The 12,423-nt window shown below is 36.8% G+C and overlaps 1 protein-coding gene across 1 annotated transcript in view; it reads left to right on the forward strand.

Annotated features, from left to right (window-relative positions):
• HMCN1 (hemicentin 1) overlaps nt 1–12,423 on the forward strand; it is a 515,334-nt gene that overhangs the window by 113,190 nt on the left and 389,721 nt on the right. Inside the window, exon 2 of the mRNA XM_004468435.5 lies at nt 3,920–3,990. Within this exon, the coding sequence (XP_004468492.2) occupies nt 3,920–3,990 (71 nt within the window). The remainder of the gene's footprint in view (nt 1–3,919; nt 3,991–12,423) is intronic.

Below are 12,423 nucleotides of genomic sequence, written 5' to 3' on the forward strand. Positions count from 1 at the left end.
TTCAAACCACCACAAACATCATGTTGTTTCTTTTCTTTTCTAAAATAAGCTCCATGTATAGAATTGTATCTATTAATGTCTGTATCAATAGCTAAATCAAAGTAAAGAACAAAACATTTTGGGGAGAGGACTTGACTCAACAGGATAGAGCATCCGCCTAAAACATGGGAGGTCCAGGTTTCAGGGCCTCCTGACCCATGTGATGACCTGGCCATGCACCGTGCTGATGCGTGCAAGGAGTGCCCTGCCACGCAGGGGTGTCTCCCGCATAGGGGAGGCCCACTTGCAAGGAGTGAACCCTGTATGGAGAGCCGCCCAGTGGAAAAAAAGTGTGACCTGCCCAGGGTGGCGCCACACACACGGAGAGCTGACACAACGAGATGATGCAACAAAAAAAGAGACACAGATTCCCGGTGCTGCTGACAAGAATATAAGCAGACACAGAAGAACACACAGTGAAAGCACACAAAGAGCAGACAACTGGGAGGCAGGGGCAGGTGGGGAAGGGGAGAGAAAAATAAATAAATCTTTAAAAAAAAAAGAGGGGGGGAAGCGGACTTTGCCCAACTGATAGGGTGTCCATCTACCACATGGGAGGTCTGCGGTTCTAACCCAGGGCCTCCTTGACCCGTGTGGAGCTGGCCCATGCGCAGTGCTGATGCGTGCAAGGAGGGCCGTGCCTCGCAGGGCTGTCCCCCACATAGGGGAGCCCCACGCGCAAGGAGTGCACCCCGTAAGGAGAGCTGCCCAGTGCGAAAGAAAGTGCAGCCTGCCCAGGAGTGGCGCCGCACACACAGAGAGCTGACACAACAAGATGACACAACAAATAAGAACACAGATTACCGGTGCGGCTGATAAGGAGAGAAGTGTTCACAGAAGAACACACAGTGAATGGACACAGAGAGCAGACAACTGGGGGCAGGGGGGAGAAAAATAAATAAATACATAAATCTTAAAAAAAAAAAGAGAGAACAAAACATTTTAGCTAAACAACTTTTTTCCTGTTGATTAATCATTGTCCTCACTGGTGGTGTAGCAGGGTTATTTAGCTACAGTGTGGAGGCTCTGTAGTGTAGAAAGAATGAGAAATAAAGGATCTGAAGGCCTGAGTTTGGCTTTTATTGTTTTTTTTTTTTTCTTTTTCTCTCCTTTCATCCTCCTTTCAAACATATCCTGAGACCAACTGTTTGTACACTTAGTCCATCTCCTCCAGGTGGACAGTCCAGTGAGCGAGACATAAGGCAAGAAGGCAATCATAATACCATGTGGTAGATGCTCTTATGTCACTGGCACTGGTGTTGTGGTAGCTCCCAAAGTGGGATGGATGGGGGAGCTCATGAGGAATCTCAGTAGCTTCATTCTAAGTTGTTGACAAATCTGGATAAATAGAAGAGAGGACCTCGAGTGCCTTGGAAATTTCCCACTTAATTCTCTAAGCAATAGAGGAGCATGTTCAGACTGGATGAGAGGACAAAGTTGTACCTGCTGAATGTCATCAAAGGCTTGGCAGGAGATGAATCCAACAAGAGTAAAAAGGAAGGGAAGAGGAAATTGCTAATAACACAACTGGCACAGGACCCTATTAAGTGAAGAGAAATACTGGAATGGAAGCAAGTCCTGAAAGGGAGGAGACCTGGTTGTCAAATAGTCGCATCATTCATTTCAAAAGAATTGAAAATGATGCTTACAGCTGGAGGGTTATGGCAGCTCTACAAGGCTACCTCTCCTAAGTATTTCTTATAATGGAAAAAATTTATTTTAGCAGCCCAGTGTGGTTTGTAAAAATGTTTATTGATTAGCTTCAGAAACTAATGTTTGTTGAAAACTGGTGTATATCTGAGAGTCCCTGCACAACTAAATGAAGGCTAAGTAGTCCTCTTATTTTAATAGCAACCTTTGATCTTCACTATTAAGTAACAGGCACATATCCAGAGCTTTTTTTTTTTTTTAAATAGGGTCAGTTCTTGCACTTTGTTCTTATGTGATTGGTTTTTTTCCCCTAGTCCTTTCTACTTCCTGAGTTTTAAATTCTAATATGAGCTCTATTTTATCCTATGTAGGAACATAGACACTTGGCTTGACAATGCCGCTGACAATTTATATACGTCAGGATGTAACTGCCTGGCATATTCTTTGCTGTTTTGCATTCCTTTGCAGAGTATGCCTTTGTTTAGTCTTGAGGGAGTAGGCTTTTCTGATTTTCCATATACTTGAGACATGACTTTTACACAGCTAACGACTGTGCCACTTTGTATGGAATGCAGCTGTTTGCATTTTCACACAGCTTCTCCAATCTCCTCGCCATTCCTTTCGCATAGTGCATGGTGTCTAAGATCTATAGTGAAGGATGGATGGCAGACAAATTGTGCCTCCTTTCCAATTTACCTCATTTGTTTCTAAAATTCTACAGTCTGTTTTGTACCACATGTATCACGTTAGGGAAGTCCTGGCTATTATTATCCTTTGAAGCGATAAAGTTCTTTAATAGCACTGAATTTTGAAGCTGAGAAATGACGTATAAGATGAAATGCTAAGTATCATTATAATTTTGTATTGCAGTTGCCTATTATCATTCTGAGGGCATCTTTGTTTTAATTAGAGAAGTTGTAGGTTTATAGTAAAAATTGTGCCGAAAATAGAGTTCCTATTCCCTGCCCTTGCCATTACTGACACCTTGCATTGGTATGGCACATTTATTCCAATTGATGAAAGGATATTGCTATAGCTGTACTATTAACTATAGTCTGTGATTTACATTAGGGTTCCCTGTTTGTGTGTTGTACAGTCCTATTTTTTTTCCAATTTTTATTTTATTAGCATATATATGCCTACATTTCCCCCTTTTTAACCATATTCAAATATAAAATTAAGTGCTGTTAATTAAAATAGGAAACTTTCACTCAGCCTGGTAATTTAAGATAAGTCTGTGTACATGATGCTCAGCTGGATTTTAATACTATTACTTAAATACATGACTGCTTCTGGGAGAAAGTAATTCATACTCTTCCTATCTAGAAAGTCCACCTTCAGCTTATCTATTTTAAAGGTTGATTTTTTTTTAAAAAAAGAGAATGAGTTTTGGATATTAAAATATTTACTTTAAATCCTACAAAAAAATCCTGCCAAGTTACCCCAAACCACTATCTGGGTCCCTATCCTTCCCCTGACTTAGTTCCAGCTCTTGAACAAAGGCAATGGCCTCCACAAGTTCCCATTTGGAACCATGGTTTGGGCAGTAGTACATCAGGGCTGTCATGAGAGGGGCTACAGCCCCAAAGATTATTATGGTGGGCAAAGCTAGCTCAGGAGAAGGGTGGTGGCAACGGATGGCAGCCCACCCGTAAGGAAGGAAGGCATAGGTACTTTCCCTTCATTATTAATGTCCTTGTATCTGTGCTTTTTCAAGTTCTTAAATAAAAAACTGTGGGGTATGCAATGAAGCCTCTTGTTTCCTTTTATTGTTTCTTACTTAGTATTAAACTTTTTATTGTGAACCAATTTTAGACTTACAGAACAAATACATATAATTTTATAGTTGGTATTTGAGGAACTGAATTATAGGACAAATAGAGTAATTCATGTATAGTCTAACAACAAAGTGGGTGTTCAGTTAATACTCATTGGCTGGTGAGAGTGAGAAGGGACTGGAAATGGGACCTCTTAACTCTTAGTCCTGGGCCATTTTTAGCTCCCCCTTGCATTTCCCAAAACTAACAATGGCTTCTTTTAGATGTGCACAACTTAAATTGTAAGTTTTTGTTTCATAGCTATATTAAGACAGTTTTTGGTGTTTTGTTAATCATTTCTTATTATTAGATAACCTTGTAGTGCACAGTGAAAAGGTGTCTGTTATCCCAGATAATTAAAGTTTCTAAAGACATTGACTATTTATTGACCCATGATGTTTTAATCTTCACAGAAATTGGCCCAGTGACAATTACCACAGATCCCAAGAAATTTCAATATGAACTCAGAGAGCTATACGTTCAGGTGAGTGCTGGCTCTCAGTATTCTTTCTTCTTGGGGAATGGAAAATAATGAGTCTGGCTGATATTCGTTTTTTTCAATCTGAAAGAAGAAATTGTTGATTTTTTAGGATTCCAAATATATATCTCTAATTTTTCCCACCTGAGTTCTGAACCGATTGAGTGATTGATAAGGGAATAAAACAAATTGGATTCAAAATGTCATGTTATTACCAATAAAGATTTTTAGAGAATATGGCTTGCTAACAATTCCTTAAATTACGTGTTTTCAATCACCTAATCTCTGACCAGACAACGTGCTTTCTGTGGGCAGGGAAATTGCAAAGAAAGCTCCAGAGGAGGTTAAGCTAGGCTCTTCTGATTCTTTCTCTCAAATTTGCCAGTTCTCTTTCGATGGGGAGGAGTGAGTGAGAGGGCAAAGAGAAATGCTAAGTGTGTTATTCCAGAGCAGGGCTTGTCAAACTAAGGCCTCTGGGCCAAATTCTGCCTACTGTCTGATTTTTTAAATGAAATTTTATTGGAATACAACCACACCTGTTTTATGCATCGTAGCCCCTACACTACAACAGCAAAGTTAGTAGGCATGACAGAGACTGTCTCATAAGCCTAAATATTTACTACCTGACCCTTTAAAGAAAATGTTTGCCACTCTCCGCTCTTGATGTATCTCTTCACTTAGAAAAATAAGGAGGTTAATAATTCTTGCCCCACAGTGGTAATGGTGTAACTAAAGTTATTTCGATATTGTATGCTATATGTTGGCCATATGAAATTTTTGACTATAACTAATTCTGCTTTTAGAGAATATGAATAAGATTGGTTTAAATAATATTCTGAGAGTAGGAATTGGAGATATGGTTGTTATGTACCTTTTCCCTCTTGCTGCTTTCAGATCATTATTCCCTAATCTGGTCATTAAAAAACTTGCTTCTTTGGGCTCTTTCACTATGATACCTTCTGTGGTTTCTGTTGCTGTCATCTATAGATCTTTTGGCCACTTTCCATCATTCAGAGACATTGGTTCCTGGCTCATTGGCTACCATTCCACCTCCATGGCTGCTATCATTCCAGGGAACTCCACCATTTGGGGGGATAACCTATCCAGAGTTCCCCTCATTTCCTTGACCTACTTATCTTTTATGACATTTTTCTCCATTCTATCGTAGTCTCTTCCCAGAGACCCTCCCAAATTTTGCCATCACTTCAAATCTCCCAGATCATTAATCCAAGCATTTTAACTTCCAACAACCACCATCTATCACTCAGCTGGTTGGTTTAAAAAGTTCTTAAACTGCTCCTTCACCCTCATCATTGACCATTGTACTTTCACCCAGCCCATCAGCTCTCTCCCTTTTCCAAGTTCCTCTAATCTAGTATAAAATGTCATCATTTCAAAAACCCTCCTGTTTTAACTTTATTTTTAAAGAAGGTTTATATTACATAAAAGTTACATAGAAAATATGGGGGGTTCCCATATACCTTACCTCATCCCCGTTTCACATTTCCCCTATTAATAACATCTTTCATCAGTGTGGTACATTTGTTACAATTGATGAACAAATATTAAAGCATTGCTACTAACCATGGTCTGCAGTTTACATTATATTTTACAACTTACACAACACAATTTTATAGGTTTTGACAAATGTTTAATGACCTGTATCCACCATTGCAATATCATGCAGAACAATTCCAATGCTCTAAAAATGACCTGTGTTCCACCTATTCTTCCCTCATCTCCCTCAGAACCTTTGGTAACCACTCTCTTTATATCAATGTTAAAAGTTCTTCCGTTACTACAAAAATAATAAATCTATTTGGTCCATAATTGTATTCCCCGCTTTGTTTGTTCACTTCTCAATCTTGAGGATTTTGGGACCATGATGCCTGTTCTGCTTCAGGTTGAGAGGGGCTTAGATCTTATGGGGCAGATAGAAGGGCCTGTCTTGCTTGCAGTTGCAGATACTCTTTGTTTTTTGGGATGGGATTTGTCTATTATCATCATTTTGTTAGTTGTCCTGGGCAATTCCAATGAACTGGAGAGTAGATGTTGCTGCAACTCTGCTGAGATTCAGGTCTCAACTGGCGTAAGAGGAGAACAAAGATTTAAGTCTCTGAGATATATATATTTTAGTCCCTGTCTCTAGCTAGTCACCAGTGACCTCCATTTTGCTAAATGCAATGGCAATATTTCAGTCCTCATCATTTTGTGTATTTGTCAATACTGAACTTTTCCTTTTTTTTTTTTTAAGATTTATTTTATTTATTCTCCCCCTCCCACAGTCCTGGTTGTTTTGTGCTCACTCTCTGCTCTCTGTCTGTGTCTGTTTGTCTTCTGTTTAGGAGGCACTGGGAACCGAACCTGGGACCTCCCATGTGGGAAGGAGGTACCCAATCACTACCTCTGCTCCCTGCTTATTGTGTCTTTCATTGTGTTTCCTCGTTACATTGCCATCTTGTTGTGTCATCATCTTGTTGCATCAGCCTGTCACATCAGCTTTCTGTCTTGCTTGTCTTCTTTTTGGAGGCACTGGGAACCAAACCTGGGACCTCCCATGTGGTAGGCAGGAGCCCAACTGCCTGACCTACATCTGCTTTCCCTCTCTCCTTGACATACTCTTCCCACACTTACTCCCCCCCCCCCCCCACTTTTCCTTCTCAGCTTCCTAGGCAAGTTCATTCTCCTATACTTGGTCATTAAATGTTGATTGAGATTCCTAAAGATTTTGAAACTGGTAGCTCTTGTTTCTCATTATATCCTCTCCTTTGGTAAAATAAAATCATCCATACCTACATAAATATGTTTCTAGCCTAGATCTCTCCTTTGTTCCTCCCCCTAAGGATCATATTCTTGTGTCTTTTGGATATAGAAATTGTCCCTCTAACATGAAACTCATGCATTTCATAAAATGAAACTCCTTTTCCATTGACCCAGATTGGTCATTGATCCTTGTCTCCTGCTTGCCTGCTTGGTAAATGATGCCTACAATATTCTGGTTATGCAAACCAGAAGTCTCAGCCATCCTTAATGTATCTCTCACTTTTATCCCTCACATTCAAACCACTATTAGGTCCTGATGTTTATAACTTCCTAAATGTTTTAAATCAATTGAATTCTCTCTTTTTCTACTGGTGGCACCCTAGTTCAAATTTCTATATCTTTATTCTGAATTAAAGCAAAAAGACTTCTAAGTAATTTTCATGCATTTAGTCTTCTTATTTTCCAGCCCTTTCTCCACTCTGCAGACAAAATAATCTCAAAATGCATCTCTGAACATTTCCCCCAAACCCCTCTACCCTGACCTCATCAAATTCCTCCCACAGTTCTGAGTGTTCTGAGACCTGCCTGCCTTTCCTCCCTGTCTAGTGCAGCTCTCTCCCTCTGTCTGGCTTGACACTCTGCCTCAGGGACCTTGCATAAAGCCTCCCCATACTTGTATTCTCACCCTTTTCCTAATGGGATTTTTGGTACATGGTGTTCTCCTGGCTTAGGATGTTCCTTTCATTCTTTATCTTGCTTCCTCTTCCACACTCCCTTTACCCTAGTTTAGTCTCCTAGTTTTCATTCAAAATCTCCTCTCAAATATCACTTCCTCAGAGAATTCTGCCCTATGCTCCAGGCTTGGTCATATCTCATGTCTTCTTTCCATTACAAATCAATCGGTGTTTCACAGTGAAGGACCAGTTTAGTTCCTCATTGAATCAGTAAAATGCCTGGCATATAGAAATGCTTACTTTTTTTTTTTACTGAAAAATTTTTTTCTTTATTTTTAAAGAAGCTTTAGATCACATAAATGCTATATTGAAAATATAGGGGATTCCAATATCCCCCACTCCCTCCCCCTCCCACACCTTTCCCCATTAACAACATCTTTCATTAGCATGATACATTTGTTACAATTGATGAACATACATTAAAGCATTGCTACTAAGCATTGTGTGTACAGTTTTTGATGTATGAATGAATGAATGAATATACCAGTATGTAAAATTAACAGTGTCAGATCAGTGCTTGAAGTATAATACTTTAATTTTGCTTCACTTTTGGGTGACTAGCTTGATTTGGAACTGTACATATTAAGAGTGTGTTTGGGGCATATGGTGAGAAACTCAAATTGACATTCTAAATATGTTTTCAGTGGTGTACTCTTTTCTTCTTGTCTCTATTTTAAAATTATATACTAAATTCGGTTATATTTCATAAATATCTAAATAGATTTATGCAGTCATTCCTTAACTATTTTGCTTCTTTACTAAATTCCATCTGGTTGTCTTTTCTACTAATGGTTGTCCATTTCCCTTCTTTTAGGTCATTCTTTTTTGGTCATTACTGACTACTTACTAATGTTTCTCTTCCTCATTATAACAAAAATTTTTTCTGCTTTGAATGTCCAGATTCTCTGAAAAAAATCTTTACATAGAGATTTCTATCCTGTACATGGATCGTTGGATTTAGAAATTTTATTGCTCTGATTGTTTAGCCTCATTTAGCCTCCTTGCCACCTGTGAGATGGACCAGTATCTGCAGCAGATTGGACTTTAAATAGCTGATGAATAATAAGTGAGTGCTATGCATTATTGAGTGACTATAATTTGAACTTTTTTGACTGTACAAAAGATACCTTACATCCAATCATCACTTTTCATTGTATTTTAGAAACTTACAAGGGTCAAAAATTAGAGATTTGTGGCTGATAGAATGTCAGGAAAGGATTTACTCTATTCAATATTTTTCTTTGTGAGAACGCAGCTGAGTTGTTTCTAGAAAATCTGGCCAGAATGAAAACACTTACATCCTCAATGTGACTTGGCATTGGCAATTCCTGATTTCCTGCCTCTCCCATTTTTTTGTTCTTGAATCATCTTCAGGGGGTGCCTTATCCTCCCAGCTCCATTTGTCTGTAGGGTGAAAGATCATGATTCCTTACTCATAATCCATTGGTTTTCTCCCCAGCCCTGTCCCCTACTTCCCTCTGTAATAGAATCTGATAGAGGGACTTTATAGGGTCAGATGAAATTATCTCTATTCTTTGTTTTTTGCCTTGGGATGAAAGCTGGAATCCATTTTTCTCTATGTGTACTCTGGACAGGCCGCATCTTATGCATTTCATTGCTTTGGCATTCAAGTGGATGCTTAATTAGAAAAACCAGCCAGGGAAGAAATCAAAGTTCTTTTTAAAAAATTTTTTATTCAACATTGGGCACTTTTAAAGGCATTGAGATACTATGGAAGTGTTTTTACTTTCCAAGTTTAGAATTAATTATTCTTTTTTAAATCAAAGACAGAAATTACATTGTTTTCAGTGTTTGCCTAGAGAATATCTGGTTATTCTGTAAATCAGTCTGAGATACCAAAAATAATAAATTTCATAAAAGTTTAGCCTGAGATACTAAATTTTATTTTGTGTATAATTTCCAGACACTTCTTTGGTTGTCCTTCTGCCATTTTTATTAGAGCCCCCCAAATCAATGATATTAAGAACAACAAGGTTTGCTGTCCTCTCAAAACCAACTTGGACTGAAAAAAATAGAAAGCTTTAAAAATTTTCCTGGCACATTTTGAGTTTTGAAAATAAGAAAACTGAATTCAGTTTTAGGTAAATTAAATAATCACCCATTAACATTACACTAGGTTCAGCTATTTTTCTTACAGAAATACAGAATTAACTTGAGGAAAGGCAATTAAATATTTTCCAAGTAAGATTTAAGTTAGTACAAAATCAATAACCTTAAATCATTACATTTATAACATTAATTTCATTTTCCTTTATCCACTTTTATTTGGATCATAGAAAAGTGACTTGAAAAGCAGCTGCCAAAAAAGAAGGAAAGGCATTTGACAACAAATGGTATTCAAATCACACAGAGCTTTGAGAATTAATATCCTTGTAAATATGGAGAGCAAAGCCCTGCCTCAGGGCACATTCTTTAAAGAAGCTATAAAGCTTGTTGATTTTTAGAAAATGGTATATTGGCAGTGATATGCTTTCAAGCCTTTTACCCAAATGTTGTAAAGAACAAAAAGCATAATAAATCAAATATTTGAAATGTAAAATAATATACATAGAATTTATGTGTGTGTGTGTGTGTATATATATATATATATATATATATATGAGTTGAATTGCAATTCAAATTTTGTATAGCTAGTTGTTACTAGAAACTGAAAATCTTTACACATCATTTAATTTTCCTTTGTGAAATCTTTTAATAATGTCAACTTAAAAAATTAAATAGGAACAAGGCCAGAAATATGTGGAACAGCATTGTCACTTAACAGCAACATAGGTTTATGAAGAGGGTAAGGATAAAGTCCAATTATGCTTATTCTTTAACAAGAACAGAAGATTAAATTGGCTTAAACTACAGCAGCGTGAAGTCAAGGGTACAAATATTACACTGTAGAATAAGAGCAATTGATATTAGAATTAAATGCCAAGAAAAGATGAAATACAATGTTCAGATAGGCAGATATTGTTGATAAGAGGAGGTAAAGATAATGCAGCTCGTTTTAGAAGAATAATTTACTATGCCAATTTTCTATACTTTTTATCTAATTTCTAATATTTGAATCATGCTATTTAAAAGTGCTTTTTATTTTTAAATTTATAGAGTATTCTTCCATATGAATTATTTTTTTTTCTTATAAAGTAATACCTTTTTTTAATTAGAGAAGTTACAGGTTTACAGAAAAATCATGCATAAAATAGAGTTCTCATATACCACCCTATTATTAACAGTTTTCATTGGTGTGGTACATTTATTACAATTCATCAAAGAACATTTTTTATAGTTGTCTCTCATTTACAATAGGATTCACTGTTTGCATTGTACAGTCTATGCTTTAAAAAATTTTATTTTGGTAACATATATACAACCTAAATATTTTAAAAAGATCAGTCTTACATATAATTGAAAAAAATAAAAAAGACAAAAAAACTTGACTAAAGAAAGGAAAGGGAAGAGAATAGCAGAATAGAAATAGATATGATGCAGATATAAAAGATGTTTTCATACTCATTTTTGGTTTTGCAAAATATTCATATTAAAAACAGTTTTTATTTCCATTTACGTTTTCTTACTATGCATTTGACATATGTATGACTTTAATTTAGGGACACAAGTGTGGTAGAGTCTTAATCACAATACATGTAAAAGAACGGAACAGTGTCTGGCCCACAGAAAGGACTTGGTAAACACTAGCTAGTACTACTACTATTACTTCTACTACTTCTAGCATTCCAAATTTCTTTTAAGGGGAATATTCCCTAAATATTTATGCCGAGAGATGAGCAACAAATGTATAGAACATGTGCTTTGTAAAGGTTTTGCAAGTGTTTAAACATCATCCTCTCTTTTCATACCCAAACAAATTTCCATATTCCTTTCTTTTGAATTAGGAAACGCAAGCTTGGAAATATTAGATAATATGTCTTATTCAGGGCACAAAACTAGTGAGCAGTGAGACTGGTCTCAAAATAAGGTATTTAATGTCAAAGCCAATTTCTCTTATTATGCTACTTTGCTTCTTAATATTGGCTTAAGTAACCTAATTAATCCTAATCAAATTATCATATTTATTTATATAACTTCTCTTTGTATTTTACTTCAAAGTCGTAAAGTAGAGAATTAAAGGCAGATGTTTGTATAGGACTTGCCTCATTTTCAACATATCAAATTATTCCTTAAAGATTTATATCACCAATCACTTTGCGTATTGGCTCACCTAAAATTACTGAGCAGCAAGTGACAAAGTTAATTATAAATCTAAAATTACCCTTGCTCTTCAGCACAGTTCTTACTACTTAGTGTGGTATGCTTATTTAAGTAAGACCACACATGTACCTTGGAGAGGACAAGAACAAGGCGTATTTTAAGAGATTGAAAAGTTGTGTTTATATTTCTGGTATATTTGTAGGCAGTCTTTCCTTTGTTTCTATTATTGGCATTTAAACTTCTTTGGGTCTGAACTAAGAAACTACTAAAACTTTAATATACTATTGGAGTTTTCTGCTAGAACAAGGGATCCTTGAGGGCCAAACAACATTATGTGCCCATGGGATGAGGGACAGAGACTGAGAGAAGAGAGTGAAGGGCATTGGGTGGAATTGTTTGGGTCTTTTCTAGCTATTCATTCTGATATCTCATCCAGAAGCAAATAGCTGGTTGATTACTTAATGATCTTTTGTGTACATTTCTAAGAACAAAGAAAGGTATGCTAGTTATGCTGATTGTTAAATTACTTTCCTAAAGCACCACATACAGGTAGCTGAAGTGGGGTGGGTAGGTTATAATGGGAAGTTTCTTGATTTTTCTTTTCAAAGTGTGCATGTGTGAGAATATTCTTAAGGGGTGTTACATGACTGTACCATAATATTGCAGTTACATGTGACAAAACAACGTTTAAGAAGAGGAACCCAGTGAGACTGTTGCCTGG

This window comes from Dasypus novemcinctus, chromosome 13 (assembly GCF_030445035.2).
Source record: "Dasypus novemcinctus isolate mDasNov1 chromosome 13, mDasNov1.1.hap2, whole genome shotgun sequence".
NCBI lineage: Eukaryota > Metazoa > Chordata > Mammalia > Cingulata > Dasypodidae > Dasypus > Dasypus novemcinctus.